This window comes from Electrophorus electricus, chromosome 26, assembly GCF_041902795.1.
Source record: "Electrophorus electricus isolate QZ-2024a chromosome 26, ASM4190279v1, whole genome shotgun sequence".
In the NCBI taxonomy this organism is placed as follows: Eukaryota; Metazoa; Chordata; class Actinopteri; order Gymnotiformes; family Gymnotidae; genus Electrophorus; species Electrophorus electricus.
In genome coordinates this window covers 544,041-560,000 of record NC_137522.1, presented here as the reverse complement: position 1 = coordinate 560,000, position 15,960 = coordinate 544,041, and the positions used below count along the sequence as shown (strand labels likewise).

Here is a 15,960-nt window from a genome sequence, read left to right as displayed (position 1 = left end):
TATGTGTTCTCATGTATACAGATATTAATACAGGAGCGTATATGTTCTCATATACAGATATTAATACAGGAGTGCGTGTCTTCTCCTATTTACAGGTATTAATAGAGGAGTGTATGTGTTCTCATGTATACAGGTATTAATACAGGAGTGTATGTGTTCTCATACATACAGGTATTAATACAGGAGTGTATGTGTTCTCATATATACAGGTATTAATAGAGGAGTGTATGTGTTCTCATGTATACAGGTATTAATAAAGGAGTGTATGTGTTCTCATACATACAGGTATTAATACAGGAGTGTGTGTGTTCTCATATATACAGGTATTAATACAGGAGTGTATGTGTTCTCATATATACAGATATTAATAGAGGAGTGTATGTGTTCCCTTATATACAGATATTAATAGAGGAGTGCATGTGTTCTCATATATACAGATATTAATACAGGAGTGTATGTGTTCTCATACATACAGGTATTAATACAGGAGTGTATGTGTTCTAATATATACAGGTATTAATAGAGGAGTGTATGTGTTCTCATGTATACAGGTATTAATAAAGGAGTGTATGTGTTCTCATATATACAGGTATTAATACAGGAGTGTATGTGTTCTCATGTATACAGATATTAATACAGGAGCGTATATGTTCTCATATACAGATATTAATACAGGAGTGCGTGTCTTCTCCTATTTACAGGTATTAATAGAGGAGTGTATGTGTTCTCATGTATACAGGTATTAATACAGGAGTGTATGTGTTCTCATACATACAGGTATTAATACAGGAGTGTATGTGTTCTCATATATACAGGTATTAATAGAGGAGTGTATGTGTTCTCATGTATACAGGTATTAATAAAGGAGTGTATGTGTTCTCATACATACAGGTATTAATACAGGAGTGTGTGTGTTCTCATATATACAGGTATTAATACAGGAGTGTATGTGTTCTCATATATACAGATATTAATAGAGGAGTGTATGTGTTCCCTTATATACAGATATTAATAGAGGAGTGCATGTGTTCTCATATATACAGATATTAATACAGGAGTGTATGTGTTCTCATACATACAGGTATTAATACAGGAGTGCGTGTGTTCTCATATATAAAATATTAATAGAGGAGGGTATGTGTTCTCATATATACAGGTATTAATAGAGGAGTGTATGTGTTCTCATGTATACAGGTATTAATAAAGGAGTGTATGTGTTCTCATACATACAGGTATTAATACAGGAGTGTATGTGTTTTCATATATACACATATTAATACAAGAGTGTATATGTTCTCATATATACAGATATTAATACAGGAGTGTATGTGTTCTCATATATACAGGTATTAATACAGGAGTGTATGTGTTCTCATGTATACAGATATTAATACAGGAGCGTATATGTTCTCATTTATACAGATATTAATACAGGAGTGCGTGTCTTCTCCTATATACAGGTATTAATAGAGGAGTGTATGTGTTCTCATGTATACAGGTATTAATACAGGAGTGTATGTGTTCTCATACATACAGGTATTAATACAGGAGTGCGTGTGTTCTCATATGAACAAATATTAACAGAGGAGTGTATGTGTTCTCATGTATACAGGTATTAATAGAGGAGTGTATGTGTTTTCATATATACACATATTAATACAAGAGTGTATATGTTCTCATATATACAGATATTAATACAGGAGTGTATGTGTTCTCATGTATACAGGTATTAATACAGGAGTGTATGTGTTCTCATATATACAGATATTAATACAGGAGTGTATGTGTTCTCATACATACAGGTATTAATACAGGAGTGTATGTGTTCTCATGTATACAGGTATTAATACAGGAGTGTATGTGTTCTCATATGAACAAATATTAACAGAGGAGTGTATGTGTTCTCATGTATACAGGTATTAATAGAGGAGTGTATGTGTTCTCATATATACAGATATTAATAGAGGAGTGTATGTGTTCTCATATATATAGATATTAATAGAGGAGTGTATGTGTTCTCATACATACAGGTATTAATACAGGAGTGTATATGTTCTCATATGAACAAATATTAACAGAGGAGTGTATGTGTTCTCATGTATACAGGTATTAATAGAGGAGTGTATGTGTTCTCATATATACAGATATTAATAGAGGAGTGTATGTGTTCTCATATATATAGATATTAATACAGGAGTGTATGTGTTCTCATATGAACAAATATTAACAGAGGAGTGTATGTGTTCTCATGTATACAGGTATTAATAGAGGAGTGTATGTGTTCTCATACATACAGGTATTAATACAGGAGTGTATGTGTTCTCTTGTATACAGATACTAATAGAGGAGTGTATGTGTTCTCATGTATACAGGTATTAATACAGGAGTGTATGTGTTCTCATATATACACATATTAATACAAGAGTGTATATGTTCTCATATATACAGATATTAATACAGGAGTGTATGTGTTCTCATATATACAGGTATTAATACAGGAGTGTATGTGTTCTCATACATACAGATATTAATAGAGGAGTGTATGTGTTCTCATATATACAGATATTAATACAGGAGTGCATGTGTTCTCATATATACAGGTATTAATACAGGATTGCGTGTGTTCTCATATATACAGGTATTAGTACAGTAGTGTGTGTGTTCTCATATATACAGGTATTAATACAGGATTGCGTGTGTTCTCATATATACAGATATTAATAGAGGAGTGTATGTGTTCTCTTATATACAGATATTAATAGAGGAGTGTATGTGTTCTGTTATATACAGATATTAACAGAGGAGTGTATGTGTTCTCATACATACAGGTATTAATACAGGATTGCGTGTGTTCTCATATATACAGATATTAATACAGGAGTGTATGTGTTCTCTTATATACAGATATTAATAGAGGAGTGTATGTGTTCTCATACATACAGGTATTAATACAGGAATGCACCTGTTTTCATATTTTGAATGATTCCTTTGGAGAATTTTCAGTCTATTTTATTTGAAATAAATTCATTTCTCCATGCTGGAATGAAGCTGTGAGTTCTTGGAGATATGTCATTACTGTGTTGGGAATAGATTTTTGTGCAAGAAGCTGGTGTATTGATGCTCAGGTTCAGGATGGTAGACCATATTTTTATTCTCCACAGTGACGCTGCCGGTGTATTTATAGGTTTCCATGTAGGAGGTATAGCAATGTTCTTCTTGATTTTTTGGATGATGAACTGATATTGATCGCTAACTGTGTCCCCAACAGAACAAGAGGACAGAAAAAAATGTAGAGTTCATTAATTGAAGTAGTTCTACACTGTGTAGTTTTCTTACCAGCAGTCATATATGAAAACGCATCAGTGTAAGAGGAAGTTCTGTCAGAGTGTGGGAGCACAAAGATTCAATGCAAAGACTCTACAGGATTCAATGTGATTCTCTTGATCAAATGAATATAAATCATTTCAAAGTTGAAACTATGAAACCAGTATTCATAGAAGTCTTTGAGAGATCATTAAAATGTTTGGGAGGTTAATCAAATATTCTGGTTATTCAAATACTTGGGAGGTTATTACTATGCCATTCATTGAACTCAACTGCTGTGATCACTGTGTGTACATTGCTGGATAATATCTATTTAACTTGATTGTGGCATTGTTTACTATTAATTTAAACAGAAATTTAGAATTTGTTTTGTTGAATATTTTAACCATTTTGATTGCATTTTACTGATTGGAATCATGTCACATCAGTGACACTGTAATAATACTTAATGTTTATTCAGGTCTTTGTCTTCAATTCTTGTTTCTCAGTGCAACAGTGATTTTATCTTCACCTTTCAGTGTTATTAAATGGATTTTCAATAGTAAATTTGTTCTTGCAGCATGAATTTATGCTTTGTTAAAATGAATTTAAATGAACGGTGCAAGTTTTAAATCAGCAGTGCAGGTGTTAATGCAAGAGACTTTGATGTGCTTAGTGGAATACTAGAGCACTCACTAGATTATGAGAGTACTCACTATATTACACGTGTACTCACTAGATTACGAGAGTACTCACTATATTACCAGTACTCACTAGATTATGAGTACTCACTATATTATGAGAGTACTCCCAGTCAAGAGTACTCGCACTCTAAACAAGATCTCATGTTAGAAGTAAAGGCAATGCAGAACTAATGTGTTGTCTTGGCTCCAGTGCTCCTGTGTATTGTGCTTTCTTTCTTCTCTAGTTTAAGAGAGAGGTTGTGTGTGTGTCGGTGTCTGTGTGTGGGTGAGTGTGCGTGTGTGTTTCTATAGACGTTGGTCCAAACACAGCCATTGCTATTCATGAATGCCTGACTGGAGCATATCTCTAAATCTGCTAATTAGCTTCATTATGACGCCCTAACTGCAGAGACCAAGTGTAAACCAAAACATACACACACACACACACACTTCTTTCAGTGTGAAAGACTCCAACAGGGTTGCCAGTCCTACATTTAATTACAGAAGATCTACATCTAAGTTTCATAATATAGATCATCAAAATATCATGGACCAATAATACAAATGGTGACTGTAGTCTGGATACACATGCAAGCAAACAGTGTGCTGTGCTGAAGCTCACTATTCAGAACAGAACAGAAATTATGCACATAAATATATCACGTCACAAAGATCATCTCAAACACCACACAAACATGGCTTTCAATAGGCTCCTTCAACAAAAGCTCATTTTAAACTCATACTCAGTTCTAAACTTCTTCACAAAGTCTTCTCCCACCAAATTTTCAAATCCATGATAAATCTTTAGAAAGCTGCGGTTGACAGTACCTCCAGTATCTCCGGCTCCCGCCTGTGCTGGCAGGCCTGTCGGTCCAACCCAAAAAGACTCGAGGGGTTTCTTTCTTCCTCAGCATTTCTACTCCGCCATGTTTTTTAACCGTGTTTTTCACGCACTCATTCCCCAGTTCTTACCATCAGGCGTTCACCCTTCTTTTTTTAGACTTCTACAGTTCACCTTTGCATGCTGGATATCAGCTTCTGGGCAAAATCTTGACTGATGGCAACCCATTCTTGCCTAATCAGTGCTTGAAGTTGATCACAACTTTCTGTGTTTTTGTTTGTCCACCCTCTTTTTGAGGACTGACCACAGGGTCTCAATGGGATTGAGATCTGGGGAGTTTCCAGGCCATGGACCCAATATTTCAATGTTTTGTTCACCGAGCCACTCAGTTATCACTTTTGCCTTGTGACATGGTGCTCCGTCTTGCTGGAAAAAGCATTGTTCATCACCAAATTGCTCCTGGATCATTGGGAGCATTTGCTGTTGTAGGATGTTTTGATACCATTCTTTATTCTTGGCAGTGTTCATAGGTCACATTTTGAACAAACTCACACCCTTGGATGAGAAGCCTGTTGCCATGACTCATGGTAGTGCTCACCTTTTCTTCTCCAAACAATCATTTGTCCAGATGCTTCAAACATTCTGAAGGGGGCTTCAGCAGAGAAAATGGCTTCCCAGTCCTCTGCAGTCCAATCGCTGTACTTCCTGCAGAATGGCAGTCTGTCCTTGTTTTTCTTTGCTGCCCTTCTTGACACCAAGCCGTCCTCCAAAAACCTTCTCCTCACTGTGCATGCAGATGCACTCACACCTACCTTCTGCCGTTCCTGAGCAAGCTCTGCACTGGTGGTGACCAAATCCCGTAGCTGCATCCTCTCTAGGAGACGTCCTGGCGCTTGCTTTACTTTCTTGGACACCCTGACGCTTTCTACACTGCAATTGAATCTCTCTCCTTGAAGTTCTTGATGATTCGATAAATGGTTGATTTAGGTGCTATCTTACAAGCAGCAATGTCCTTGCCTGTGAAGCCTTTTTGATGCAATGCAATGATGACCGCACATGTTTCCTAGGAGGTAACCATGGTTACCAGAAGAAAACATCAAGCACCACCACCCTTTTAAAGCAACCAGTCTGCTCTTCTAATCAGCATGACGGAGTGATATCAGCTGATATCAGCTGCCTATTAACACTTTAGCCTGAGCTAATGAGAAGATCGCTGAATGAGGTTAGTAGGCCATTTTGTGACAGGGCTGAAATACAGTGGCTGGAATGTGGTAATTTTTGTGATTAAGTTAATTTTCATGGCAAGGAAAGACTTTGCAATTAATTGCAATTCATCTGAACATTCTTCACAATCTAGAGTTAATGCAAATTACCACCATAAAAACTGAAGCAGCAAACTGTGAAAACCTAAATTTGTGCTAGTTTCAAAACTTTTGGCCATGACTGTACATTATGAGAGTTCTTACACTGTGCCTGCCCTGGAAACATCTGCTCATAATTTAGCTCGCTGTACGTATATGTGTATAAGTTAGTGTTGTAACACAGTAACCCTACCAAACATTTTAAACTAGTATTTAAACTGACAGTACATCAGAAGCAGCAGCACCAGAGCAAGCCTGCTATTAACAATCATCAACAATTGTTTGGTTATCATGTAACAACATAATCCATACAGCAATTTCATAAAGGTTACACTTGCAGATGGATGATTCCTGTGTTATTGAGCTTTAGGTAACATAAAAGTACATGCTGGTAGATTATGTTTGGTAACTATAATACAATACAAATAAGGTACAAGAATAACATAAAAGTTAGTTTTAGATATGTGGACAGTTCCATACTCACTCAGTAGTTACAATATAGCTAGTTACATTATAGCTGCATTTATAATAACATAGCTACATTAAAGTTACTCAGTAGTTACATTATAGTGACATTTATAATAACATAGTAGCTACATTAAAGTTACTCAGTAATTACATTATAGTGGTATTCATAGATTATATGTAACTACAAGCATCAAAGACAATATAAAGTACGACTGAAGTAGGGCAGTGGTAGCTCAGTGGTTAAAGTACTAAATGCCATAAATGTAAATGTAATAATATCCTAATCCAGTGGGATAGAAATTACAGAGTTTGGGTCACACCTGCAGAGGTTTAAAATCCTAAGTAAATTATATATATATATATATATATATATATATATATATATATATATATATATATATATATATATATATATATATATATATACATATATATAAAGATAAATATGTGAATTCATAATTTGTGTTTTCATTCAAAATGAAGCCTTTTGGCTTTATGACTGCATGAAATCAGGTAAGAAACAGGACGACTAAATCGATGGGAGCTAACCTTGACTTTGTCCACACATCTGGGCTTGTTCATTTGACAGAATACCAATTTCCGTGTATGCTGTGTCTCAAAGCAGCGATCGTTAATCGTACACTCAGGAACGTACTGGGGTTGTGTAGTGCTGTCATGAGAGGTTGTTGTGCTTTTCTTATTTTACAAAGGCTCTCCAAGACTGAAACTTGTTCAAGTTGTAGGTTTATTTGCTAAATCTTTGTTTAAAAGAGTGGAACTCAGCTTTTCAAAGTTTTCAGGCTCTTGGTTGAAGATGAAAGAAAAACAATCAAAACTCAATTTCAGAAACACATTTCTGTTGTTTTGAAGAAAACACTTTGAAAGCCCACATGCCACACCATCTACACAACTTCCTGTGAAGATGAAAGTGTCCAAATTAAGTTGCATTAATAAAATATTTTTAGTATATAAGAACAAATCCTTCTCACCCTTATGATGCGTTAGGCAGGATACTGTTGCAAAGAGACAGATAGAAGTAGAACTGGACTGAAGGAACAGGTGGTAAGTCAGCTGATTGGCGAGCAACGGCCGTGATCAGTATCTCACCGAAGATGAGTGCTAGAGAGGAGAAGGAGACAATAGAGAATGTGTGTCTGTGTGTGTGTGTGTGTGTGTGTGTGTGTGCGTCTGTGTGTGTGTGTGTGTGTTTAGTGACAGTGTTAAAAAAAGGCCAAGAAGATCTGAACAAGCCATTGATGTCAACATGCGTTCGTTTAGAATAACTGGAGTGTTTGGGTAAATGAAGCCAGGTTGCTGTTTGAGTATGCTGAAGGCCATGGTTACATGTTAGGGCTGTGTGGCAATTCTGTGAGCTGAGGACTACACAGCATGTACAGCTGCCATATGCTTCCTGCCTCTGGGCCCCAGGGCTCTTCACCAGTGTCCTGGATCCTAATTGGACAGTAATTGACACAACAGCAGGAAAGGTCAGCTACACTTGTCATTGAACACCATGATTCATCGCACTGTCAACCATGGTCTCAAACACTGAGAAGCTCTCACACACACACACACACACACACACGCACACACGCACACACACACACGCACACACGCACACACACACATACACGCACACACGCACACATACACACACACGCACAAACACACACACGCACACACATGCACGCACACACACGCAAACACACGCACACACACACACGCACACACAAACACACACACGCAAACACACGCACACACACGCACACACACACACGCAAACACACGCACACACACACACACACACACACGCACACACGCAAACACGCAAAGGAGAAAGTACAAAAGGGCAAACAAGCTGATATCAAATGAACATACTGGTCTGGTACAGGCTGTAACCTGGCAGTGTTTTTTCATGATCTTGTGTGTCTACACTATTTGCATTGATATAGGCTAATATTTCCATCAGTTGTTTTAGCTCCAGGGTCCAGGTGCCAGGGAGGCTATTTCAGTCTGAAATGCTCAGCTGTAAAGGTGATTTTAGATATTTAAATTAATTCATTATTAATTGTATATATTATTTTTAGCTTTTAAATACAAAATAACTGAGGCAGGTACATGGGTTTTGCATGACATATGGAAATGAAGTTGTAAAATTTACCCATGCAAGGGAGGATAACAGATGTAATTGTTCTGATAGTCATCAGTCAGGAATGAATCTATAAAAGATAAAAGAGAGAAATATAACGGTGTAGTATCTTTTGTTTGCTTGGCTGAGTTTTTTGTTGTTGCTTGTTTGTTTTGTCTAAACATGTTTACAAACCACTTCCAGCAGATGACTGTGTTGTAGTGCTTAGATGTTTCTGGTTTACTAGACTACTGGGATCCACATCCAACATGATGGCACCACTGCAAATGCATAATCATTTGTACAACTCAAATCCTATGGAAGGTTATGAATGGTTAAGAATAGGGCTAGCATTAAGTTTGCATTTCCAACTTTCATAAAGAATCCACACATATCGCTTGCTCTTTAAAAGTTCTGCCAATTATTGCTTAAATCACAGTGTAGATCTCAGGATGACATTTTCAAGAATTCCTCTTGTGTTTCCAGTTTTGATATTTGCAAAAGGTCTTTAAGATGCATGAAAATGTTGCCATAAGACTTTATTGTTCTTACATGTAAATCACGTTAAACAATTTTGAATGTTCACAGAACCTCAGGCTACAGGTCCGTGGAGCGTGTGTATGAGGCTGCTGTTATGTGAGCATATCAGGCGTGCCGGTGCTTGAGGTTGGCTGTGTTGCTCCAGGCACAGCATGCCAGTGTTATAGGGTTAGGGTTAGGCTTCAGGCTGTGTTGCTCCAGGCACAGCATGCCAGTGTTATAGGGTTAGGGTTAGGCTTCAGGCTGTGTTGCTCCAGGCACAGCATGCCAGTGTTATAGGGTTAGGGTTAGGCTTCAGGCTGTGTTGCTCCAGGCACAGCATGCCAGTGTTATAGGGTTAGGGTTAGGCTTCAGGCTGTGTTGCTCCAGGCACAGCATGCCAGTGTTATAGGGTTAGGGTTAGGCTTCAGGCTGTGTTGCTCCAGGCACAGCATGCCAGTGTTATAGGGTTAGGGTTAGGCTTCAGGCTGTGTTGCTCGTATGAATAAACTTGGTTTGTAAGTTAACAGCACTTCCCTCTCACAATCACACCTGCGTCCACAGGAGACACGTTTCTCAGCTCTGGCAAATCTTTCAGAAGATGGCTAAAAAGATTTTAGGTTTTTTTTGCCATTTGCTTGATGAAAAACTATCTTGTAAAACACTTACACTGACCAATAATAGCCAATACAACAAATTGTTAGACTTTATTCTGGTTAACTGGTTTTCCAAAAGTCAATGTAAGAATGCAGAGGGCAGAGATTATAGACATTACATATCATTCAGAGACCTCCTTGTTCTGTTAGAAATTCATCTGTCTCTACAGTAAAACGGAAGCTGAGAAAGGATCCAGAGATACCTCAGTAAAATGAGAAAAAGAGAGAGAGAAGAAGAGAAAGAGATCGGTGGGAGCCCTGCTCAGTTGAGGCCCATAGAAATCACCATGCAGTTAATTCCTGCTGGCATCTGGTTCATTTTTCTGACTCAGCAGGGTCATCCACCCCATTCAGACATGTAAAGGGATTTCTGTTGTAGATTTTGTTATAGGCAAATGTTCTTCTTTGCAGGGGCACTGATCAATATTTATGATTTATGGGCTCCTTAAGATTTGCTATGAAACAAAATCAGTCAAAATACTGCTATACAGACAAATCTTTTATATATAAATTCCCCACTCGTCCTCTGGGCAGTCTTGTTCCTTCAAGCTTGGGTCCTCGAAGCAGCCATTGTTCCCACACCCTCTGTATATATCTCAGATCTTCATCATGCCTTTCTACATCTCTGCTAGCTGGATAACGTCTCTCAGTGTTGCTATTATCTTGGCCTCCAACCTCCTTCTCCTTCAGTAGAGGCTGGGATCTGCCACACCAGACAGGAACATGGACGCAGGCTGTGCAAAGACGCCCCTGAGACAATCCAGCTCATAACAGCGGGATGCAAGATGCTAGCAGGCAGAGCGCACATGGAACATTATGGCCAAGTGGCTGGATAGTGTACAGTAATATCTGTGCCAAGTACAGGCAGGAAGGTTAAAGTGGGACATGCCCCCGAAGGTGGTGGAGAATGACCGTGCTAAAATTGCAGGGGACTTCCAGATCCATACTGACAAAATGGTAATGGCTAACCAAACGGACACAGTAGTGATGGACAAACAGCAGAAGAGGGTCGTAGTGACAGATGTAGCGATCGCAAGCGACAAGGAACAGGAACAACTGCAGCACAGTTCCTGGGAAATTATGAGACTTCACTGAAAGTGGCTGATCTTCATGAAGGAAGAGGGCTCAGCTTCTCATAAGGAGACCACATATGTGCAAGGCAGAGATGCAATAACCTGAGATTAATTCAGGTCTCTTCCAGGTTAATTACGGCAGCGTCATTAAGGGTGAGGTTAGATAAAGGTTGCTTGTTTTAGTATTTAGCCTGAAAATGAGTCTGCCAAAGATAGCACTTTTTCTTCCAGGAATGGAAGAGGTTAACATTGAAGTTCAATTTTTCTAACCAAATGAGGGTTTCTTTAGAGAGCTTTTAATCAGAATGTGATTAATTCTGGAGTCTGTGGGCAAACAACATTTCTCAGTGTGGAATGGGAAGCTACATGACCTGCTGAAAGGTCAAAACTCCTGTACAGTTCTCTTAGTGGTTTCTTTTCATGGGTTGCACTCCTGAAAATCATGTGTGCATAAAAGACGTGGGCATGATGACACACAGTTGTTCACAGGCACATTTGGGTCACTCACCAGTACAAACCTGTAGGTGTGTGGGTGTATGCTAGTTGGGAGGTTTATGTGTATTCTATATATTCAAAAACAAATGATTGCAACATTAATCTCTCTGCACCCACTTGTTTCCACACCCACAAGGTATTTGTTCAGAGAATCTCAGTAATGAACAGAAAGCATCCCTTTAATTGGTCAAACAAACTATTTAATTAAACTTTCTCTCTGATTCTTCCTCTTTGCAACTTTCAGATGTCAATTTAATAATAATTATTATTATTGTGAAAATTAAAAAATGATTTTGTAAGCAGTGAAAAATGAAGTTGTAATCAGGGAATATTTTGGACAGCCCCTGTCTCTGTCTGTGGGTGTGAATGGCTCCTTGTCTGAATTGATTAGCTTTCTAATTACTCAGCTTTGGCTGGGAATCTTTAGAGTCTGGAGTCTCTGAGCGTCAGTCTATCAGACGCGGTTAATGTCAGTCTGCAGTGTCCTGGTGATACACGGGCAGACCCAGATAAGTCTGAGAGACTAAGAAAGGAGAAGAGAGCCATTAGCAACTGTGTCTTGTGACTGGAGTCCCAGTCCCAGTCTGACAAACTTCTATAATGAGATGCACATGCCAGAACGTTGATGAACTCCATGAACACAAGTGAATAATGTTCAGAGCAGACAGGACTGGTGAAACTGTCCGTAACTATCGTCTTGCTGGTTCTGTAAATATGAGAGGGGCTTAGAATGGGTGGAGACAGGAAGGAAGAAGGCAGACAGACAGGTGATGAGAGCAGGTACACTTTTCTTCAGAGTCTGTGCTGTACAATTCCCAAAATGCCCAGCCAAGCTTTTGTAAAGGGAAAAGAAGATTTTACTAACTTTAACTATCTTAAGCACTCATAGAGCAGCACCACACACTCTTGGGTCAATATGCCTCCTCCCAGACAAGCATAGTAACATAACACAGTTCTAATCAGATCCAAAGTTTCCTACAGAACATTTTATCTGTGAAAAGTGGCACAACATTATTGTTATTTCAGGCAATTTGGTTTTCATTGTTTTAATCTGATAAATTTAGTCTAATTAGTGTTGGATGAATAATATTAATGTAAGTAATGTAAATGTCACCTGTAGCTACAGCAAAGCCAGGGCTGTAGGGTTGGTGGGTGTATGATCCATAATGTGATTGTCTGTGATGCACAGTTCACATTTCATGTGAAAATCAGTTTAACTAGACAGGTTAACACGACAGGTTAAAACGACAGGTTAACACAATGTCGAGTTAAGCCCACACATTTTCGTTTCATTCAGGCCGTCTTGTTTTAGGCTTTAGTCTTAACACGAAGCCTCAGGGCTCGGTCTCCACGCTACTTTACAAGAGCCTGTTGTGGTTGGATACAGTTCTGTTGCACTTAACTTTACAGATCACAGTGAAATATTTAAGAAATAATGGGTAAGATAATCATAAATAAATGTGATGATTAATTTGCTATTTTATTACTATGTTGTTACTCTTACAATTAATGACTTATTATTTACTAATTGGGAAATTCACATTTAATTTATGGATATATACAACTTGTTAATATAATATATTTATACAAGTTAATATAACTTGTTATAATGTCATCACCCACTTATTAGATTAAATTACATTACATTATATTACACTGAACTTTGTCACTGGACTAAGTATAGGAACAATTCCAATGAAATAGTTAGCCTCTAACCAGACATGCCAATAGTAATGTATATATGGCATATAAAGTAGCAAACAGCTAGTCTGAACATGTATCTGGAAATAAGAAAAGTGCTTCCGATATTCTCTCAGAGGTCTTTTTATGGTCAATAGTTAATACTTTGGTTGGTTTCCTTCTGCTCATTAGAACAACTGAAATCTCATCATTATGTGGCAGCATGTTCTCTCTCTCTCTCAGATTTGACACGTTACGACTATGACTGCTGTATTTCACTGAAGGTAATCACCACACGTCTCTGTGCTGCTCTGCTCCGAGTCTCGTATTTAGCTCCTAAACATCCCCCTGCACCGGAGAAGGGCTTTTCTGAGGCCAGCATAAGCAATTACAGAGACTGCATGTGTTTTGTTTTTTCTCTTGAAACATGCCCGCATCTGGTTCATCCACAATGAAGGAGGCAGCTGGTTTGATCCGGTTAGAGAGAATGTCTGGGGAAGGCGTGGCGCTCTCTGGTTCACATGCTTCTAGGAGTTTCATTTGTACATTGGCTCCATTTCTACATTGATTAATTTTCTTCATTTGTCTTCCTTGATTTGATTCTGATGAAAGCTGTGCTCAAAAGGGGCATTAAAAGATGATTGATTTCAAACTCTAGGATCCAAATCTAAAGGCGAAGGCCCACTCACTCAATTCTGTTCACATAGGCTGGTGAAAATTAGTGGAGTTCACTAATCTTTATTTCTGTGTATAACCGTGAGTGCCAAAGGAAAAGAAAAATCCTAAAAAATGACTTCTGCTGTTTTCTAGACACAGTGGACATTGCATTGTTTAGGTAATAGAAGTTATAAAAGATAACTCTGCTGCAGCTATTTAGCCATACAGTGAAGATTAATTAATTAACTAATTAAACTCTGCTGTCCAGTGACTCTGATGGCCAGTGACTCTGCTGTCCAGTGACACTGATGTCCAGTGACTCTGCTGTCCAGTGACTCTGATGGCCAGTGACTCTGCTGTCCAGTGACTCTGATGGCCAGTGACTCTGCTGTCCAGTGACTCTAATGGCCAGTGACTCTGATGGCCAGTGACTCTGCTGTCCAGTGACTCTAATGGCCAGTGACTCTGCTGTCACCTAAAATCTCAGTGACGTGATTTTCTGTTTCTCCATCAGGTGTGAGGCAGGCAGATAGAAGAGACAATGTGCTTCCTGACACATGTACTGGCCTCTGCCTCCACCATCCAGCCTGGCCCTGTGCTCTGCCTTGTGCTGATGACCGCGGCTGTGGCCACGGATCGGACGAGGAGGAGTCCTTTCTCATGGAAAACAGGTGAGCCCCCCCCATTTCTGCCTGGGCTCAAGGGTGGCTCACGCAGGGCTGGGGAAGGTTTGGTGGCTTTGCACTGCCAAGGCATCTAAGTGATCGGAAGTTAAAATAAGCTTTGCATGTATGTGGTTTAACGGGTTCCTTTCTAAGTTGTGACTTAACTGGTGTATTTTGTAAAATGCTAACCTTGGGAGAGCGAGCAGAACTGGAGGTGCATTAGCAGTGCCTGCTGCAGCTGGCCATCACCGGCACGTGTTGCATAATTGTACATGTAATTCACAAGTTAGGCTTGGAGTGGAGTGGTTCTGTTTGGGTTCTGAGACAGGAGGTGTGAGCTTTCTCCCCAACCTAGACAGACAAATAATACATCTGCATGCATGCAATGCAATTCTGATTCTATATTCCAGAATACATTACTATCCTGCCTTGCACTTATACAACATTATGACTGACTCCTTCTGAGGTTTATTTTCCAGTAAGAAGCAGACACTCAGAACTGGAGTGGGTTGATGTGGGTTGGTGTCCATAATCTGATATCAGGCTGAATTTAATGAATCTTCACCACTGTATAATTATTTTACATAGTCTGACAGCATACAAAGCAGTGCTTGATATAAGGTTTGTTTCCAAAGAATGGATGCCCTCTCACAGGTGGTACCAAGGACCAGCCTGTCTGTCCTGCACGCCTCTCGATCCCTGTCATCCCAAATCCTGGATCAGGATAAATGTATGGCAGTTGTAGAATGACGGTTTGAGTGCCAGGCCATCTGTGTGTGTAATCAGAGGAGGCCACCCAGTCTCCAGCCCAGCTGGAGATTCAATGAGCATGCTCCACCTCTCCTTGGCACCATGGAAACCAATGGCGCATTCAAGAGTGACAGCTGTGAAGGAATGAACGTTTCGGAGCAAATCTGGTGATGTTTGATTGTGTTCCAGCCTGCCATCGTCTCACAGAAGCATCTTGAGAGGTCTGGTGGTTATAAATGATGTACTGTTCTTAAGAAATTCCCATGCTGTGTTGGTCTGAATGGATTCATCAAGATCTCTTTTACACCTTTCGATGAATTACACTCGTTTACCAGCACTCACTACACTCAAATGTCTTGTAGGAAACATTTAGCATTGCAGTGCACTGATCTGTGGTCAAATCGCCATGTTGCAAGCGTCTTTTTTGTTCTGAGTGTGCTGGTACATTACGTCGTGGTCACATTAATTTGTTTCACATGTAATTCTGAAAATTATCGGTTGGATAATGCGGCTATTGAAAAACCTCACACAGCAATTCCCCCAATTTCTTTTTGTGGGAAAAAATGCTAATATGTAAATATTTTGTTGTTATTTGCTTTTTGCCCACTTTCCTTTGTCCTGATATGTCCCATTCTCCTTCTCCTTTCTTCTTCCATTGCTTTTCCCAAATTAATGGTTTGC

The 15,960-nt window shown here is 39.0% G+C and overlaps 1 protein-coding gene across 1 annotated transcript in view; it reads left to right on the top strand.

The window, feature by feature from the left end:
- The window catches only part of thsd7bb (thrombospondin, type I, domain containing 7Bb), a 60,198-nt gene that overhangs the window by 2,797 nt on the left and 41,441 nt on the right, over positions 1-15,960 (top strand). Inside the window, exon 2 of the mRNA XM_081708622.1 lies at positions 14,379-14,535. Coding sequence (XP_081564748.1) covers positions 14,406-14,535 — 130 coding nt within the window. The 5' untranslated portion in view covers positions 14,379-14,405. The remainder of the gene's footprint in view (positions 1-14,378; positions 14,536-15,960) is intronic.